The 19,854-nt window shown below is 46.1% G+C and overlaps 1 protein-coding gene across 5 annotated transcripts in view; it reads right to left on the bottom strand.

Moving 5' to 3' along the window:
• Positions 1 to 19,599, bottom strand: part of ACVR1B (activin A receptor type 1B) — a 34,931-nt gene extending 15,332 nt beyond the window's left edge. Inside the window, exons 1-3 of one of the 5 annotated variants that reach the window (XM_030322659.2) lie at positions 19,468 to 19,599; positions 2,742 to 2,981; positions 1,696 to 1,944 (exon numbers count right to left, since the gene is read on the bottom strand). In XM_030322659.2, the coding sequence (XP_030178519.1) occupies positions 1,696 to 1,944; positions 2,742 to 2,981; positions 19,468 to 19,558 (580 nt within the window). In that variant the 5' untranslated portion in view covers positions 19,559 to 19,599. Of the gene's footprint in view, positions 1 to 1,695; positions 1,945 to 2,741; positions 2,982 to 13,160; positions 13,388 to 16,176; positions 16,269 to 18,082; positions 18,207 to 19,467 lie in introns of those variants that run through there. The other 4 variants (XM_030322663.1, XM_030322661.1, XM_030322660.1 and 1 more) reach the window with 4 other exon arrangements.
• Between the last annotated feature and the right edge of the window lie 255 nt (positions 19,600 to 19,854).

Below are 19,854 nucleotides of genomic sequence, written 5' to 3'. Positions count from 1 at the left end.
CCTCTCACCTTACTGGATAAAGCACAGCACCCAAGGTCCTTCCCACCTGGCCTGGCCTGCCAGTCCCCATCCTCCAGTTGGACAGGCCATGCCTAAACACACAGTGAACTTTCGTGCCTTTTTGTCCTTTTGCTCAAGGGGTTTTCCTTGGCCTGGAACGTTCCCTGTCCTCTTACTTCCTTAAACCTGCAACTCAGTCTTCAAGACCCCTTTAAGTGCATCCTCCCCCATGAGGCCCTTCCCAGCAATCCCTATCTCTTCTACCCAATTCTGGGTCAGCTTTTTTCATCTTTGTTTACCCTGTATCACCTGGAGGGTATTCAGCATATATTTGTTAAAGGGAATCGAAAGTCACATAAGCAGCATAGACTCATTGCTTTAAAAACCACGGTATTAAAACTCCAGCACCTTGGAAACTCTGCATATTTGGGACTGATAACGGACTAGACCATCCAGGGAGAAATAGTTATTAATCATTTTACTCCAGATGACTAAGTAACCACCATGGACCTTCGCTAGCTTCAGCTAGTTCTGATCTTAAAAAAGACCCCAGAAAACCTGAGCTACCCTCCTGTGACAGCAAATCAAGTCACAGAGTCAGTCAGGCAGTTCTAACCACTGCCCTACCTCTTTCAGCAAAGAACAAGACATATATTTTCTCTCTTCCTAAAAATATGCAGCTTTTAAATATATCCATCATTTTGGCACTCTCTACTGCAGAGCTTAATAAAGGCAAAACCACTGAAATTCAGGAGATGTCACAGCTCAAAGTATTCCTTGTGTTCAAGGAGGAATGTCTGCCCATGACTGATGGCATAATTTCCCTACAGAACAATAGTCTTGTCACATGGCAAGGAAACCTACATAAACACGTACAAAATTCTCACAATATAATTCTGTGTGTTTTAGCTAGAATGGCGATAGTGACCTTTGCAAATGACTTTTTTTTTCACAAGAACAGAATACCACCATCACTAAAATAATTGTTTATTTTCATAAAAAGACTCTTTTGTAGTCATTTCACATCTAATAGCCAGCTGAGGTATACCCTGAGACCTGAGCGACCCCAGCCCCTTTATCCTGAATTCTGGGCTCACATCAAGGTCCAGGGTTCGGTTCAATTCTCTCATCTGACAAAGACTCGGTTACCAACAGGCAGTACAGGAAATGGTGCTGATAGCCTGCTGCACGCCCAAGTTGCCTTTATTTAACCTCCCCCAAAAACCCTTGGGCAACTGGTACAAGTCAATGATTCACCAAATCCCAGCTCTCAGCTTTACTCAATGTCCTTAAACTCCCCTTGTGGTTGCTCGGAGATCAATGATTAGCTGTCACCACACCAAGAGAAACCCGGCACACTCCTGTTTCTCAAAAGGGGCCCTTAAATTGAGCACTCCACTGCTCAGGTGGAACCAGGTGAATTTTAATAGACATACAGTTACAAGACTTGAAAAGAGGCAGAGTTTCTGGAGTGGAGAGTTTTGCACTTGACCTTTGGAATCCCAGGGAATGAAAGATTTTCTGTGAACCCTTTATCTTATTACATATCAGACTCTAAAAGAAGGGGAATTATGAAACCAAACGCCTCAGTGCTGGCAGAAACAAGGGCAAGGCCCAGTCTTCAGAAATGCTCTATCCTGCTGGGGAACAGTGACGAAAACCAACAACACACACAACCGCTGGAGAACTCAGTACCTGAACCAGACCCTGATGTGGAGAGATCGTAGACAAGATCCTGGAGCGTCTTGTCTTTGGAGAGACACATCTCACACGAGGGATCTTCCATATCCAGTCTCTGGCGGTTGTGATAGACACGCTGATGATAGTTAATGACAAGGAAAACAATGATGATGATGAGAAACAGGAGGAACACTGGGCCAGCAATAATGCCTACCAGCTCCACGGGGCCCCACATGGAAGGGTGCTCAGACTCCTTGAGGTGACCTAGGTCAAGTGAGAGAGGAGAGGGAAAGAACACAGTAAAAACATGGGAAAGCTCTGGCCTTATTTGTCCCCGACACCTCCCTCCACGTGCGAATACCCTTTCCCTCTCCCTGCATTCAAGGTGCCCTTGATCTCCCAGGTCTCACTGGGCTATGTGTCTGCCTGAAGTTCTCAAATGCAAACCTCTCCAGTGAAGGGGCCCTTTTCAGCAATCACGCTCACAAGGCACTGTGTCACCACCTGCCTTTCACGGGCCTATCCCGCCTCAGTGTCCCAGACAGACACCAGGTTCTGTGCCTCCACTCGTGACAGCTGTGCTAAGCTCTGCAGCCTTAAGTACCCCCTCCTCCGATCTCCCCAGTAATGCCTTCTAAATGGCACATTTGCAAAGGGGTGCCACCTAAAACTTCCCAGCCTGGATCGCTGTCCTTCTCTTCCAACTCCAACCTCTCTTCCCATCCTGCCATCACCCTCACCCAGCAGCTGCCTTCACATACCTTTCCATGGGGATCCCTGCCTGGCTCTCCCACCCCTCACCAGCTGCCCATGGCTGCTCAGCCAGTCTCCAAAGCGCAGCTTCCACCTCTGGGACAACCTTGACAGTCTGCCTCCCTCAACCTCTTGTCTACAAATCTGACCTGGGAAGAATCCTATCCCCTTGTCACCTTAGGGAACATCAAAAAGGTACCTTTACCTATCACCAAACAAAGGGATTAGGGAAGAGTAGAGAAGGACGAAATGACAGGGGTGCCCTACCTCCAGGATGAGCCAATAGTCCAACAAGGGTGTCCACTCACCACTGGGCACCCTAAGGTCGATCCTGTTGCAGAAGTCAGTATAGCAGCAGTGGGTGTTGCGGAGGTCCTCAGAGCTGAGGCAGTAGAAGGGTTTCCCGGCGGGGACCAGCTCCACTTTGGGGATGCAGGTGCGCACGTGGTGCTCCATCCCATCCAGGTTGAAAATGGAAACCATGCAGGCCCCATCTGTTTCACACGTGTAGTTGGCCTGGAGGCAGCTGGTACATGCACACTGCAGAGCTGCAGGAAATTTGGGAATACGGTGACATTAACGGTGAGATCCTATCCTAGGTCCCTTTCCAGACTTAGAACATAATCCTTTAGCATACTGGATGTTCCCAAATAAGGAGCTTTTATAGAGAGAGGGCCAGAAAGAGGACACCGTCAACAGGAGCACAAACTTTTCACCTATTTATTCAGTGCAGAAAGCAGGCTTGCAAGCCCTACCATTTTCTTCTAAGTGTCCTCCCTATCTTATGCCTGTGAGAAACAGAGAAAGGACCTTTTGAACTTTGCCTTAGACTTATCACACATTATTTTGTGGCTGGGAAAGAAGCTTTCCTTTAAATAGACGCCTGAGGACTAGAGGAAGGTACCTTCCCCTTGGAAGACACAGGCCACTACCTCCTGCCCCACCCCAAACCATCCAGGCTTCCTCACTTGACAATGGCTCACCGACCCCATCTCCTTTCTCCAGCATTAGGCATGCCCACCGTTTTCTGAATGCAGTATGCATGCTCTCACACATTCTTTTGCTGCAATGCTTTTTTTTTCCTGGCTACTTCTCACAAATCCTCTAAAATTCAGCTTAACCATCACTTCCTTTGAAACGCTTCCCGCCCACTAGTCCAACATCCTCCTCCTCCCTTTAGTCCATGGCAGGTGCACCTCTCATGAGGGACAAAAAGAATAACCTCCAAAGACGATATTAATGCCCTCCTCATCAAGTTATTGTGAGGATGAAATGAGCTAATATATAAAATGTGTTCAATAAATTCAACCTACTCTGGAAGGCCCCTGGATATCACATTTAAAATATAATATCCATCCATCCATCCATCCATCCATCCATCCATCCATCTTTCCAAATAGGCAGTGTATGCAATCATCTCTGGGACTAATGAGTTCTGCTGGGTGTGTTTTATACATAAGTGTGCCCTGTTGACAGGAAATTACTGTAAATGAATTTGGCGCCTCTGAAAGCCAGTTCAGCAGCCCTGGAATCTGAAATCCTTTATTTATCCATCTAACAAGAATAGCACAGACAGCAGCAGTTGGTTCTCCCCAACACTGTCTCTCATGGGCCTAACCTAGCCCTGACCTCTTGGAACCAGCGGGAGTGCGGCTGTGGCCACTAGGACACTTAGGTTGGGACTTAGCGCCGAATGAAGCGCCCACCCATCAGGGAATGGAGGTGGCAGAGCCCACCCAAGTCTCGGACTGGACACTCAGTGAATAATATCTGGCTACCAGGTGGGAATATATTCAAACCGAAGCCCCTAGAGAAGAGACATTTATGACCAATCCCATGAAAAACTAGCCTATTGTAACTTACCCCTTCAGGCTGTAAACAGTCTATCTTTGTCTCTTCCTGCAATACACTAGAAGGCATCTCTCGGCTTTTCAGTTCCAAAGACCGATTCTAAATATCTCAGTGTCCAAGCCCCCTTCCCCAGGCTTTCTATAAATGACGCAATCCCTCGCCATTCCCACCCAAGGAAACAAAGCAGAGCGCACCCGCACACTGACAGGTAAACGGCCGCTGTGGATCCTCTACCGTAAGGCCTTCGATCAAAGCCCTTTCTTCTGGGAGGAATTCCAAAGCACGCAGCTACCTGCTGAAGGGTAAGAGTAGCGTTCTATTTTAAGGGCAGGAAGTTTAAAGCAGGTACCCTTTAGACTAGGATCCAAATCATAAAAGGAATTTTAAAAGTAAGTTCTTCCTAAACTTCGATTCCAACCCTTTTTAGACACAGGAAAGACGAAGAACTCTCCTCGTTTTCCCCCTAATGCCTTTATTTGCTTCCTCTTTTATTCTTGCCAGCTGAAATTTACTTCCGCAACTCTCTGAATACTCGAGCCAAACCTCTTCTACTCACACCGGAGTCCTGACCGGTAATCCAAGAAAGCTACTGCCCCTCCCCTTGGTGTGGACATTCAGGCACAACGGGGTTCCCCGTGGAGCGCACACCTCTCAATACATGTGCCGTGACATCCAGCACAGAGAACAGCATTGGGCTATTTTGGGAAGCAAGAAGGGAAAACGAACAACTCCAAGAGGGCTATTCTGAGCACAGTGGGACACACAGGCCAGACCCGTAGCCGCCTTTTGAAAAAAAGCTCACTTCTGAGTCTGTCAATTAGACAGGAGAGCCAAGAGTCTCTGATTCCAGATATTTATTCTCCCTTCGTTGGTTCACGGCCTCTTTCACAGTGATTCATTCTGGAGAACGAACACACCCACACGTGGCTCATTATTTTTGGGAAGTACTTAAACAATCTTGGTGTAAGACAGGAAAGAACAAAAGTGGTGAAATCTATGTGAGACGGGACGAAGAACGGAACTGGGAGCGGGGCCATGCGGGTTCGTGATAAGGACTTAGGCAAGTCCCTGAATCTATCTGAGCCTCAGCTGCCTAACCAGAAAATACCATTTATCTTACAGAGATGGTATGAAGATTAGCCAAACATCCGCTAAGTGCTGTATTCTGAGAAAGACTCTCCCTGCGCACATCTGTGTACATCTATACATTTTACAGAGTGAGGGAGAAGTCTGAAAAAGATGGATTTTAAGATAACCATCACTACTGCCCACACCCCTGAAAAGGTTTCAGTTACTACCAGTAGAGTCACAGCAGGGTATCATGGCAGGCACAGGTCAGAAAGAGCCAAGCTCAAATACCAGCACTAACATTAATCACATGACCTGGAGCACCCTGGTTTCCTAATCTGTAAAGTGGGGCTGTTAATTATTTTACAGGACTATGTAGAACTATATGAAATAATACATTTCAAAAGTGCTTAGCAAATAGGTGTTCAGTACATTTTAATCTCTCCTCTCAATGTAAAACTCAAACACACACACACACACATACACACACACACGCACAAACGTGTCTCTTTAACCACTAATTAGGAAGTGGCAAGTTACAGTAAGACCACAGCAGGCACAGCGAGAAACTGCTGTTCTGGTCTCAGCTCTGCCAGTAACTAGTCGTGTGGCATTGGGCAAGTCATTTAACCTCCCTGAACCTCACTTTCCTCATGACTGACCAGAAAGAAGGGAGTGAACTAGATGACCTCTACATCCTCCAGCTGAAATCTGAATCCAGTTTGTTTTTAAATTCACACTGTCTGAATCACTGATTCAACAATGGGAAGTGGTGCTTTAAATGTTATATACTTTTTCCTGAACTTTAAAGACAGACATTAGGGCTAGTCTTGCGTTAATGTTCGTTTTTCAAAATAAGTGATAATAAAATTATAAAAATACCTGAATTTACTGTAAACGTACAGTATACTAAATCACAAACCTAATCATGATTTCTTTGAAAAGCTAAATCTGGACTAATGAATGCTAATAGCCCTTTATAACCTACTTCACAGTGACTCATCAGGTTAAATCAGTCTACACGCGCGCATATAAACAATACATACATACCTAAAACTCTTCCGTATTCCATAACCAAAGAGTTATGTAGTAGAAATGACACAATTTGGAAAACCAATCACAGAGGAGTATCAAAATCACTCTAGACACAACCAAGTTAAAAAGTGGTCAGAACGACAGTCTCACTAGCCCAGCATTTTGTTACAAACAAGTCAGTCAAACCGGAACTAAAGACAAAACCACCTAAGCGAGATTTGAACGTGGCTCTAAAATATGATGAGAAGGTGGTATGTGGGAGGATGTAGATGCAAATTTGATTCATGAGAGAGGCTGTGTTTGGCGGAAGACCAACAAGTCCCAACTTGAGCAGCCTCTGTCTAGGTGCATGTTATGGAGACACTGACATGGACAGCTCTCAGCAAAGACAATCCCACCGCAGGCAGGACACTGGGGTTGGGTCTTCTCTCTCTGACCCGCTGGCCTACACGGGGAGGACACGCAGCAAGGGTGTAGCTCATGGGAATTCCCAAGCGCCACCATACAGGCATGGACTCACGGCCACTCAGCCCGCTATTCTGCCCTAGACCGCATCTCCAGGGGACAGGGTAGGGGGGGCGTGCAGGGTGGTAGCACCAACCTCAAAAGGTAAGAAGTGAGCCACAAAACGGCCACATTTGTCCGGGTAGATAAAGGTCCACAAATGTTCTAAAATGCTTTAAAGCGACAGGATTTATGATTTTTAGCTTATATCAACTGCTCCTTGGGGAATTATAATAAGCTTCATCAATTTTGTACTAGAATGGAGCACTGCCCTGTTTGGGCACACTAAGCTTGCCTCTTTCAAACCTCACTGGGCTCACCTTCTACTTTTATAGTAGCCAACATAGTGCCGAAATCAGCTGGTATAGCCCCTTCTCTTCATGATCTTGCGACTTGGTCATAAACTGCCTCTTGGCCCTCCTCCTTCCAGATGACAGCATCCGTCAGACAGACCAAACTGATAAGAATAGCCTATTACAACCCATGATTATTTTAATTAATCTTCTCTGGACCTTATCCAAATCCTCCAACAGCCTCCTTAGGATAGAACAAAGACTACAACTCTGTGATCCTAAATAGCCAAAATGATCTTGGGGGGAATAAAAAGAACAAAGTTGGAGGACTCACACTTCCTCATTTCCAAACTTACTACAAAGCCACAGCAACCAAAACAGTGTGGTACTGTCATCAAGTATAGACATGCAAGGGGCGCCTGAGGGGCTCAGTCGGGAAAGCATCTGACTCTTGATTTCAGTTCACATCATGATCTCACGGTTCATGGGATCGGGCCGCAGGTCCAGCTCCACACTGACGGCACGGAGCCTGCTTGGGATTCTCTCTCTTCCTCTCTCTGCCCCTCCCCCACTTGCATGCTGCACGCAACCGTGCACTCTCTCACAAAATAAATACACTTAAAAAAAAAAAAAAGGTATAGATACAAATCAAAGAAATAGAACTAAGAGTCCAGAAACAAACCTACACATCTGTGATCAGCTGATTTTTGATAAGAATGTCTGGAACACTTAAGAGGAAAAACTAGTCTTCAACACTTGGTGCTGGACAACTGGATACCCACATGCAGAAGAATGATGTCGGCCCTTTCTTCACACTGGACACAAAAATTAACTCCAAATGGATCAACAACTTAAATATACAAACTATAACTTATATTCTAAAACTTCTAAAACTTTATAAAGGAAAACAGGGGTAAACTTCACGACTTTGGATTTAGCAACGGTACTTTTGATAGGACACCAACTGCACAAGCAACAAAAGAAAACCAGATAAACTGGCCTTCATCAAAATTAAAAACTGTAAATCAAAGGAAACTATCAAGAGAATGTAAAGACAGCTATGGAATGGGAGAAAATATTTGTAAATCACATATCTAATAATGGTCTAGTATTCAGAATGATTACAAAAAGAACTCATAACAACACAGAACAAATAAAAAATGGGCAAAGGACTTAAATAGACAATTCTCCAAAAAAGATACACAAATTGCCAAAAAGCACATGAAAAGATGTTCAACATCATCTCAGACGCAAATGAATTTTAAATGAAAATGAAAATCAAAACCACAGTGAGACACCACTGCACGCCCACTAGGAAGGCCATAAGAAAAAGAAAAATAACAAGTATTGGTGAAGATTCCGAGAAACCAGAACCCTCATATCGTACTTTGCCAGTAGGATCATAAAATGGTGTAGTCACTGCGGAAAAGTTTGATAGTTCCTCCATCAATTAAACACTCCATTACCATATAACCCAGCAATTCCAACCCTAGGTATATCACCAAAAGACTGAAAACAAGTGTTCAAATAAAAACTTATACATGAATGTTCATAATAGCACTGTGCATATAGTCAAAAGGTGGAAACAACCCAGATGTCTGTCAATGAGTGAAAAAACAAAATGTGGTGTATCATCCAGCCATAAAAATGCATAAACTATTGATATACACTACAATATGAACTTTCTTTTTTTATTTATTTTTTAAATTTTATTTCTTTTATTTTTATTTTATTTCTTTTCTTTCTTTCTTTCTTTAGTTACTTATTTACTTGTTTGTTTTTTTTTCAACGTTTTTTTTTTTTTTTTTTTTTTTTTTTTTTATTTTTGGGACAGAGAGAGACAGAGCATGAACGGGGGAGGGGCAGAGAGAGAAGGAGACACAGAATCGGAAACAGGTTCCAGGCTCTGAGCCATCAGCCCAGAGCCCGACGCGGGGCTCGAACTCACAGACTGCGAGATCGTGACCTGGCTGAAGTCGGACGCTTAACCGACTGCGCCACCCAGGCGCCCCTTACTTGTTTGTTTTTGAGAGGGCACGCACAGGCGCACGTCCAAGAGGGGGAGGGGCAAGAGAAAGGGAGAGAGAACCCCAAGTGGGCTCCACAGTGTTACCCCAGAGACCAATGTGGGCCCAAATTCAGGAACAGCGAGGTCATGACCTGAGCTGAAATCAAGAGTCGGATGCTTAACCAACTCAGACACCCAAGTGGCCCAATATGAATGAACTTTGAAAACACTACGTTAAGTGAAAGCAGCCCCATACCGTACGGTTCCATTGATATTAAATATCCAGAAAGCACATTAGTGGTTGACAGGGGCTGGGGGTAGTATGGAAAGGAGGAAGGGAAGTTACTGCTTAATGGGTTACCGGGTTTCCTTTGGGGTAAAAAGTTCCAGAACCAGATAGTGGTCACGGCTTGCAGAAGGTTATGAGGTTACTTAACAGCACTGATGATGGTCGTACTCTGTCTCTTTCTCTCAAGAATAAATAAATGTTAAAAACATATATATTAAAATGGTTAAAAGTGGGGGCACCTGGCTGGCTCAGTCAGTAGAGCATGCAATGGCTGATCTTGGAGTCATGAGTTTGAGCCCCACATTTGGTGCAAAGATTACTTAAACAAATTTAAAAAAAAGAAAAGAAAAAGAAAACTGGAGGTATAGTGTTCTTCAGATTGTATCCTTCCTGAACCCCCATGCTCTCCAAGATGTACCAGCAACCTCTGAGCTCCACAAGGGAGGAAGCACTGTCCTGCTTTGCTTCGCCTTTTCTCACTGGCGTCTAGCAAATAGCACTGGGCTTAATAAATCTCAGCCTAATAATCTGAGAGGGAAGGGGGGCTCTGCCACAGTGGCTTTTTACCATCCACATACGTACGTTTCTACGTGTGTACTCTTAAAAGAAATCCACTGCTTGAAAAAAACAAAGGAAAAAGACAAAGAAAGAAAAAAACCGGTGTTTAGTAACTTCTGATCTAGTCAACTGCCCAAATGTTTGGGAAAACCCTGAATCAGGTTAAAAAAATGGAGGTGTCTGGCACTAAACTGTCACAAAATCGAGATAACGTTTGGTTCTCCTGGCAGGGAGTGATGGGGGACAACAACTGGGAACGGACAACATACCAGCAGCCACAACTCTAACCTAAGTAGAAAAATCTTGCAGTGTTGAAGTAAAGCAATCAGCTGCTGCTACTGGTTGGTAAAAAAGACCCAAGTTACACTTTCACCCTTCACCATCATCAAAATTAGATTTAAAAACACATTAAAGCAAAACAAAAACTCTCAAGTATCCAAGAGCCAAAACAAAGTCAAGTTTTACATGTGTAGTAAGGTAGTACCTAAAAAAAACAAAACATATACTGGTAAAAAGCACTTATGAAAAAAATGTAACTGACTTAATAAAGGAAGTTATTTGTAGGAGGAGGGAAAAAACCCAGAGATTTAACAATAAGACACTTGATAAGCTTGGTATTTAATTCCAATCTGGGAAAGGTCTCAGAATGGGGTTTGCATAAGAGAAAGGTGTTTGAAAAGCCAGCTCCACACTATATCTATTCTACCAACTGCCTTGCTGACATTCTACTTGGAGACAAACCCAACCTTAGAGAGCTGTTTAAACAAGTTCACCCCTAAGCCTCAGGTCTAGAGAATGAAAGCTTTGTTCTCACTCAAAAGAGACGTTTGATGTTTATGCTAAGGAGACCTGTCATTGCAGCTTAATTTATGGCTGACTGTAAATACCTGAGTATCTACAAGGGCCCACCTGCTGCCCAGGAAAATGTCAAGGTAAAACTGGATTGAGTGGCATCGTTACTACAGAGCGTGCCCGGTGTTCCTAGGAGCGAAGCGTATGGACTCAGCTGTCATGTTCAGAATATCTACTAGTAACTGGATACTTCTCCTTCACCTACAGTTTATAACAAACATATAAAATCATTCTGTTTTCTTTCTTTGTTGTACTGAAATAGACGTACATGTGGCTCATTAGGGCAGGGGAGGATATTTATGAGTGTTTTGTATTTGCTCCCTGACCTATTTCCTATACTATGGATGAGTGGAGAGGAGACAGTGCACGTCACAGTTCTGAGCGAGAAGAGGGATAGGAATGGTTTCAGGCAACTGGGACAATGAAGGAGAAAAAAATCAGCCAGAGCTGAGAATAAAACTAATGAGGCTGAGATCAAGTGCATTTGGCTGGCATAAAACGGGTAGGTGGTAGAATAAAACAAAGATGAAAGAGGTGAGGTAGGAAGAGAGCTTATCATGTTCCAAGTAACTCACAAATGTCTGTAGCATTTTTAAGTGACTAGGATAAAAAACTGTACATATAGGAGATACTAGAAGTACAGCAGGGAAGAACTGGAATATTTTACCTAGGATATTGCTGAGAGGATGGAAAAGAACCGAATGGATTCACTTAAACAAACTTATTAACTACTTAAAATGTGCAAGGCTCTGTGACAGGATAAAGCCACATAAAGAATAAGCCAGTTCCGGGGCACCTGGGTGACTCAGTCGGTTAAGCATCCGACTTTGGCTCAGGTCATGATCTCGCGCTTTGTGAGTTCAAGCCCCACATCAGGCTCTGTGCTGACAGCTCACAGCTTAGAGTCTGCTTCAGATTCTGTGTCTCCCTCTCTCTCTGCCCTTCCCCTGCTCATGCTCTGTCTCTCAAAAATAAATAAACATTAAAAAAATTTTCTTTCAAGAATAAGCCAGTTCCTAGCATCAATTTTTAGGGGGCAGAGTCTGGGAGGTTGGGAGGAGCAGGATGGACAAAAGAGGAGGATGGACTCATCAACCACGGGAAGGCAAGAGGACAAAGATCCCACACTGGAGGATGGGTCGATTTGGCTAAGAAGAGAAGGCCAAGGCCAAGAAAAGCACAAGGCATATTAGGTCCACAGCGAACAGACCAGCGCAAGGTTCCAGCCAGAGACAAGGATGGTAAGGGAGACCAAGGCCAGATCAGATGCACTGTGATGCTTGGCTAAGGGTCTGGGGGTTATCCTGGAGGCCACATACAAGCAGTAGAACCATGAGATACAGAGGGCATGCTCTCCAAAGTTAAACCCAGCAACAGCATGGAGGACAAGTGGGAGACTGGAGGCAGAGACTGGTTAGCCAATTACTTTCATAGTCCTCGTAGTATATGGTAGAGTACAGGATGCAGAGCATACGCTTTGGAGTCTGACAGATCTCAAGCTCAGCACTGAACCTCTCCATGCCCCAGTCCCTTCATCTGCAGAACAGGGATAAGAGCGCTCAGAGAGCAGCTGTACAGAGTAAGTGTACAAGTCCTTAGCGTAACCCTTGAGTATATGGTAAATGTTTGGTAAACCAGATGCCCTTATCACTTCTGCCGTCCCGGTGCGTGACAAGGGTCTAAACTCTTCCTAGTTTTGTGGTTGTTCCAACAAGAAAAAGAAGAAGGAAAGTCAATTTGTGTGTCAACCTCTAAAGGGCAAGCACAGACTCTTCAGTACCCCTCTCACCATTCAGCTTCATCCTGGATATTAGAAATGAAAGCTTATTACAATTCGATTTTATCGACCACAAATATAAAATGTGATATACAAATGTACACCAAGACAACACATGATGATCTAGGGCAAGGCAGGTTCACCACAACTACTTAATAAAAAAGACATGCTTCAGTTCAGATTCCTCAACTCAAACATTGCAACCACCTACAAAACTTATCTCCAAAGCACCCATAATCTCCTCTCTCCTCCACTCACTCACTCACTCACAAATATCTAGGAAAAGGTAACTGGCAGTAGACGAAAGCCACATGCGGTCAAAGAATTTTTCACACGCGAGGTCCATCACCAGCATGGCTGGGCACCAGGTCTCAAGTCCCCTCGAACCCATCCTAGCTAGCTAGTTCCCTTCCTGCTTTCCTTCCCCTCACATATCCATCTAAGCCACCACACGCACACATTTTTGCAAACACCACTTATTTACTATCTCACAGATTCTGTAGGTCACAAGTCCAGACACAGCGTGACTGGTGTTGGCCAGGGCTGCCTTCTCATTCAGGGCTGGGACCTCTTTCAAGCTCACTGGTTGTTGGCAAACTCCACTGCCCTGTGGATGGAAGCCTGAAGTCCCTATTTCCCTCCTCGCTGACAGCCAGGGACCACTCTCAGTTCTGGGAGTTGGCCCGCAGTTCCTGGCCACGTGGCCCCCATGGGCAGTTCACACATGGATGTTTACTTTCTTCCAAACCAGCCAGATCACTTCCGACTTCCTCTTCTGCAATCAGCTGAGAAAAGTGCTTCCAAAGGGCCAGCGTGGTTAGGTCAGGTCTACCACGACAGTCTCCCTAGTTGAAGATCAACTGATTTGGGACCTTAATTACATCTACAAAATCCTTTCAAAGCAGTGCCTAGATTCATGTTTAATAACTGGAAGGTGGTATATTCCAAAGGCAGGAAATCTTGGGGGGAGGGGGCAGAGGGTGGAGCATGGTAGGCAGAATCACCTTATACATCCACGTGACCTGCCAGAAGGTAAGCTTCATGAAGGAAGGCATTTTTATTTCCTTAGTCTACTGTTGTACCTCTAGCACCTATGATAGTGCCTGGCATATGGTAGGTGCTCAATAAGTATGTGTTAAAGGCATCTTCAGATCACTAGAGTAGTACTCTCTCTATATTTATTTAGCTTATTTACAGGCTGTAAATGGGACTTCTGTCTATATTCAAATTCTGGTTCAGTGAAACCATTTAGGAATTCTTGGAACTCCACACGATATAATTTTATCTCTGCCACAATTATCTGTATGGCTCTCACGAAATACAGGTCATCCATAGGTTCCATACTCATTAAAATTTATTTGTAACCTCAAAATCAATACTCTCGGCGTTCTCACGGGCATTCACACACATGTGCAGAGTGGTAAAAAACGTGAGTCGTCCGACACACGTGTTCCCGGCTGACGGTGAACAAGGGGATGACGCTCTGTCTTCTTGCTCCAGCTTTCATACAGTAAATATATATGCGTCCTTTTCATAGTATACTCTGTGCCACACTTTTCCCCTTTCTGCATTTTTTTCTGTTGGTGATTTCACCACTTAAAACGGCCCCCAAGGGTAGTGCTAAGACGCTGTCCAGCGTTCCTAAGTTCAAGACGACGGCGATGTGCCTTACGGAGACAATATGTGTATCAGATAAGCATTGCTCAGGCTTGCATTGTGGTACTGTTGGCCTCAAGTTCAAGGCTAATGAACCAACACTATATATTGAATAAGATGTCTTTAAACAGAAACACACACATTAGCAAGGTTATGCACTGACTGCCTGATGAAAATGTGGTGACCAGTGGCTCACGGGAACCTAACACCATCTTTCCCCTAGGAGCAGTAGTTCAGTATTTGCTAATCCGGTGTTCCAGTCAACTGTACACAACATAAGTACCATGAATAAAGACACTGGGCTACATTAGCCTTGTTTTACAGATGAAACCATGAATTTGAGAGAGACGTGAAATGGTAGCTCACAGCACACTCTATCTGGCACATCATTCGGTTTTATTTTCTCCGGAGCACTCATGACTGAGAACTGTGTTTACTTATTTATTTTCAGTCTCAGCCACTGCTACTGTCATGACGGTTAGGGATTCGGGGATTTTTATCTCTCTTGTTCTCTTGGGATCATCTCCCCAAGCCAAGAACCATTCCACACACATACCCAACCTAATGAATAAAGAAATCTCCCATACGTAATTGTGTAAACATCAGGGGTGATTGATACTTTTAAAGGGAAGAGCAGTTACTTTCATCACGCTAAATTCAAGGTATTCAACAAGACAAGCGCAGGCTTGGGATGAGTGGAGAGAGAAGAAAACCGAAAAGAACACCAGAGCTGCCCGAGGAGGCACTGTCTCTGAAACCCAGAGAGCAGGTAAAATGGTCTGGGATGGAAACTTCACAGCTCAACCAAATGCTGGCGGCTCTACCGAGTAAGGGAAAGAGAGATACGCTCCGAAATAGCATTTTTGCTTGGTGTTACATTTATACTTGGCGGAGAAGCCGGCAGGCAGAGAGAACAGGCAAGAGCAGGGACGGTGCCTCTGGAAGCCTAAGCGCAGGTCAAACCAAGTGCGTGAGAGAAACTGAGGAGAGCGAACCCCAGGAGCAGGCAGGTAGGTAGGTATTTGAACGTGGCCATGAGGCAGTGCCTACAGAGTGGGAGAGGTGCGGGTCACACTGCGGGTCTGAGGGGCTGATTCCGACCAAGACTTTGGCATTCCCAGGCCGGGCCGAACTGATGGACTACCAATGCCAGCAGCACTTCCGGCGTCGGAGGGACCGGCGAGAAAGGGGACTCCAGGATTTGCTTTTTATAAATACAGAGAGGAAAATGAGATAAGACCCCCTTACATCACTCCTCCTGTAACAGACCAGTAACACAAGAATTCAAGACAAAGAGGCGGGATTCCAGAATTCATGTTCACCGCTGCTCTGAGCAAAAACTGAACAGTAAACAATAAGGATTTCAAAATTAAAACAAAAGAGCCACTTCAGTATTCTAATTTAACCTTCACAAATAAAGAAGATCTAAAGCACCATGGACTGAGAATTCCATTCCACCTCAACACCCTGTACTCCTGAGTTATTATGAGAACAGACTGCAACACAATTCAACTCATGTTCCAAAATGCAACAAGCAGCTTCAACAGGACATGCCGAAAGCAGCAGCACGTCTCCTCGTTTACTGATTCATATTTTGGTAGCAAGGTTACAATTAGCTCACCGGTGGAGAATAAACCTATTTATAACACAGCAGTCCACCTGAAAGACACAATCATCTAAAAAGGTTTTTAGAGGAAAATGAAGTGCAGCTTCTTCCTGTACTGACTGCAGATTCCCAAGGTCCTTTCGGATGAAGTCCTCAGTCTAACCTTCCTGTGTTCACAGGCACCATTCCAGCCACCTCTCAGCCTCCATGTTCTTATGTAACATTTACATAGTGCCATAAACATACCCAGAGTTGCGTAAGAATTAAAACGTTGCCAAACCAATAAAACCTAAAGCAGGTCGCTCCCTCCAGACTGTCTTTGATTAGCACAGGTACGCTGCCCAGGATACGATGTAAGAGCCTGTCAAAAGACAGAAATTAACTTGAGGAAATCTGAAACGGTCCACAAAAATATGCACGAATCAGAAGAAATCAACCACGCGGTGGCATGTGGTGCCCCTATCAATCCCAAGAGTATGTTATTCTGCCCCGTAAGATAAAAAGTAGCCCAACATCACTCCTTCACTGAAGTCAGAAACTGTGTCTAAAAATACCTCCCAGCCAACTGGCTATCAGCAAGTTAGTCTCACAAATGTCCCAAGAAGAACTACACACACCATTTCTTTACTTTACAGAGGGAAAACTGAGGCAGTCACGGAAAGGTTAAGCAAGTGACTTGTTCAAGGACAACCTGTAAGGGAGCAAAGTTCTAGGGCTGAGACCTGGCCTCCTCCCTCCATCTGGCTCCAACCTTTAACCAGAGTAGCCATTTTATTATGTTTTAATCACATCTGTTCCAGGAGCTCTTTTAACAAAAGTAACCAGAGATTCTCTTTTTCTCTACAAGAGTTCGCTCTCACTGTACTTCAAATCCATGTCCCCTCAACAAAATTCTAAGACTTGGCCTGAAATTAGATGAAGTCTGCTCACAGAAATTCAAAATATTCCTATCAGAACCTCAAATGTCTCCCTCGTTGCTTGGGTATTAAGAAACGAATGTCATGTTCTCCCACCACTAACAAATGCAATTGTACATTTTTAAAGACTGTTGTGGAAATTCCAAAAGTAGGCCTTAAAACCTGCTATACCCATCAAGTGGTTGCTGTTTACAACCTGGAACTCATTCTCCTTGTCACTGGCCTTTTACAAAGTCGCAGTTCATGCCCTAACAGAAACACCTATCCCTTTCTGCCCTCATGCCACTTCCAAGTACCAGGCATCAAGGCTCCCTGGCTCTGCCACTCCTCCAGCCCACCTAGGGGAGCAAACGGAGGAAATGCAGGGGAGGAAAGCAATCAACTTCTTGTTATCCCACAGCCTCTATTTTCCCAGAACTGACGTTTTACTTTCAGCCTTTTGCAACAGTGGTCTCTGTAGCATGCACTATTGGCAACTAGATGTGTCCCGGAAAAAACTGCAGTGTCTGGCCAAGAAGTTTAAAGGCCTTCGAGAATGTTTGCTGGACACACAACCTAATTTCCAATTTACCAAAAAAAGAAACTAACTCCCTATTATGCCCACCCATCCTCATCCCAACAAACATCCATTTTAGGAAGGTTACAAAAAATGAACTCTGCCCTATTCAGAACCAGTTGGATTACCAATTAAACGTTCTTAACTAGGCTCACCACAAGAAAAACCCCACAGATATTACACCAAATCAACAGGGAAATGGCTGTTAAAAAATCTTACATATATTAGGGCCAGAATAAAAAAATTCTATGGACAGAACTGAAAAGATTTACTCAGACACATACAAAATGACAAACCTGAAGGCTGAGCCTCCTTATTTACTATCCTACTAGAGAAATAACATCATGTTACACATTCCCAGAACATGGCCCATAAGAAGGCCCGGCAAACATTATTCACGAAAACCATGATCCTACCACAACCAACGGCCTGTGTTCATACACCTTCACCATGTTTATCAGATCCCACAGCATGTTACCCATACACAGAGCAGCGAGACCCAGGAACACACACGAGGTGCTTAACAGAAGCATTAGCCAGTGAACAAAGACCCCACTGCACAGGCTACACCACTGGGAGCAAATATCAAAGCTGGAGATAATGAACTTGTTTTTGAGACTCCAAAGTAGGATGATGTCTTTTCTTGTTTGTCTGGTTTATTAAAGAAGCCTGAACCCACCTGAGAATCATTATTTTTAGTAGAGAGGAGAGCCACAGTGCACACACTTGATCTCCCATAGCTGGAAGGTTAGGGGCTGCTGAGAAGTCAAAGCACAGGCTTTGTACATCGGGAGCGAATACAATCCTGATCGTCTCTCCCAGATCCATCTGCGGGTCAATAATCACTTCAATATAACTGCCAAATATAACCTTCATCTGCTACCCCAATGCCAAAACACATTTAAGACGAGTCTCTTAAGTTAAATATTTTAGGGTTTCATCTGCTCTTTTCTGCCCCCAAAGCCTCATAAACAACACACCCAGCCGGGTGTCCCACAGAAAAGGTGCCCACCTCTAGAGTGGGAAGGGTGGGGGTTGGAAGGTAAGGGGCGTGTGAGGGTGGGGGAGTGCGTGGGGGGCAGGGCTGGGAAAAGGGATTGTGTGGGAAGGTAAATAAGTACTGACCAAGGGCCGGAGTCGGTCCAGTGGTGGGATCTTTAAATAATCTTGGGGGTTGGAGGTAGGTTCTAGGATTTCACCTGAAAGGCATCCACAAAGTGATTAACTGAATGGGCCCCCTGGGGTGGGGTGGGGGAGGCGAGGCGGAAAGCAAATACACCTAGATGCAGATTAACCGTTCGGGAACTAGGTTTCCTAGGGTTAAAGAGATTCCACAGCCAAGCTACAAAAACGTTTAGGGGCCTGTTGGCCTCGCTTCCTCCCAACAGCTTCCACGGGGCATGTGTATGTGGGGGGTTTTGCCCCACTGAACTCAAAGGGGTTGTGCGCAGGGTAAATGTGACTCCCTTTCCCAGAACATTAGGGAGGAAGGAGAGGGAGGGGAGGGAGGGGAAGAGACACCCCAAGTGCAGGTCCTGAACGAAAGGTTAGAGACCCCTTCCCCTGTCATCTGAGGTGCGCAAGGGCTCGCACAATCAGGGTACCTCGGAGAAGCAACGACCCATCGCCCGAGCCCCTCAATCTTGGCGGGAGAAAAGACGCCCCCCCAAGAGCATCTGGTGGGAGGGAAGGAAGACCCCCGCCCCTGGACACGCTGAGAGGCAGAAGCACGGATCTCCAAATCTTAGGGAAGGGATCCCGCTCTCCCCTCTATGGAACAAGGGGGTGCTGGGAGCGCGACCCCGAGAGCTCCCCGAAACCAGTTCCGTCTGGAAGGGGGCTCGGGTCCCCAGGGGCCCCGCGTGAGCTCGGTCCTGGCAGGGCAGCCACGCCTCGGGGGTCTGGGGACGCCGACCGAGGGTCACCCCGACTCCTCCGCGCCCCCCACCCGGCCATATTGTGCGCGTGGGGAGGGGGCGCGCTGTAGCTAGGGGCCGCGGCGCGAGGCCTCGCCCTCGCCCGGCCTTCTCCATCCCGGCCCCCGCCCCCCGGCCCGGGACTCACCCTGGATCCCCCGGGGCCCGGACCCGCCGCTGCCGGCGAGCAGGAGGAGGACAACGGGGAAAAAGGAGGAGGCTCCGGCCGACTCCGCCATAGTAACCGCCGCCGCCGCCGCCGCCGCAGCCCAGCAGCGCCCAGCGCGCGCGCGCGCGCCCCCGGCGCCTCCCCTCCTCCCTCAGCCCGGCTCCCGCCTCCCTCTCCTCCGCCCGGCGCCGGCACGTGCGCTCCCGGCCGAGCCGGCGCCGCGGCCGCCGCGCGCGCCCCCGAAGGGCGGGGCCGGGTGCGCGCGGGCGCCCGCCTTAAAGGGGAGTGTCCCTGTTAAAGGGGTGGGAGGGGCCCGCGCCTCGGCCACCTCACGGGTGGGTGCGGAGCGCTCCGCGGAGAGGCCCG

Source organism: Lynx canadensis, chromosome B4 (assembly GCF_007474595.2).
Source record: "Lynx canadensis isolate LIC74 chromosome B4, mLynCan4.pri.v2, whole genome shotgun sequence".
In the NCBI taxonomy this organism is placed as follows: domain Eukaryota; kingdom Metazoa; phylum Chordata; class Mammalia; order Carnivora; family Felidae; genus Lynx; species Lynx canadensis.
Note: the sequence above shows the minus strand (reverse complement) of the source record. Positions and strands in the feature narration are given on the sequence as shown.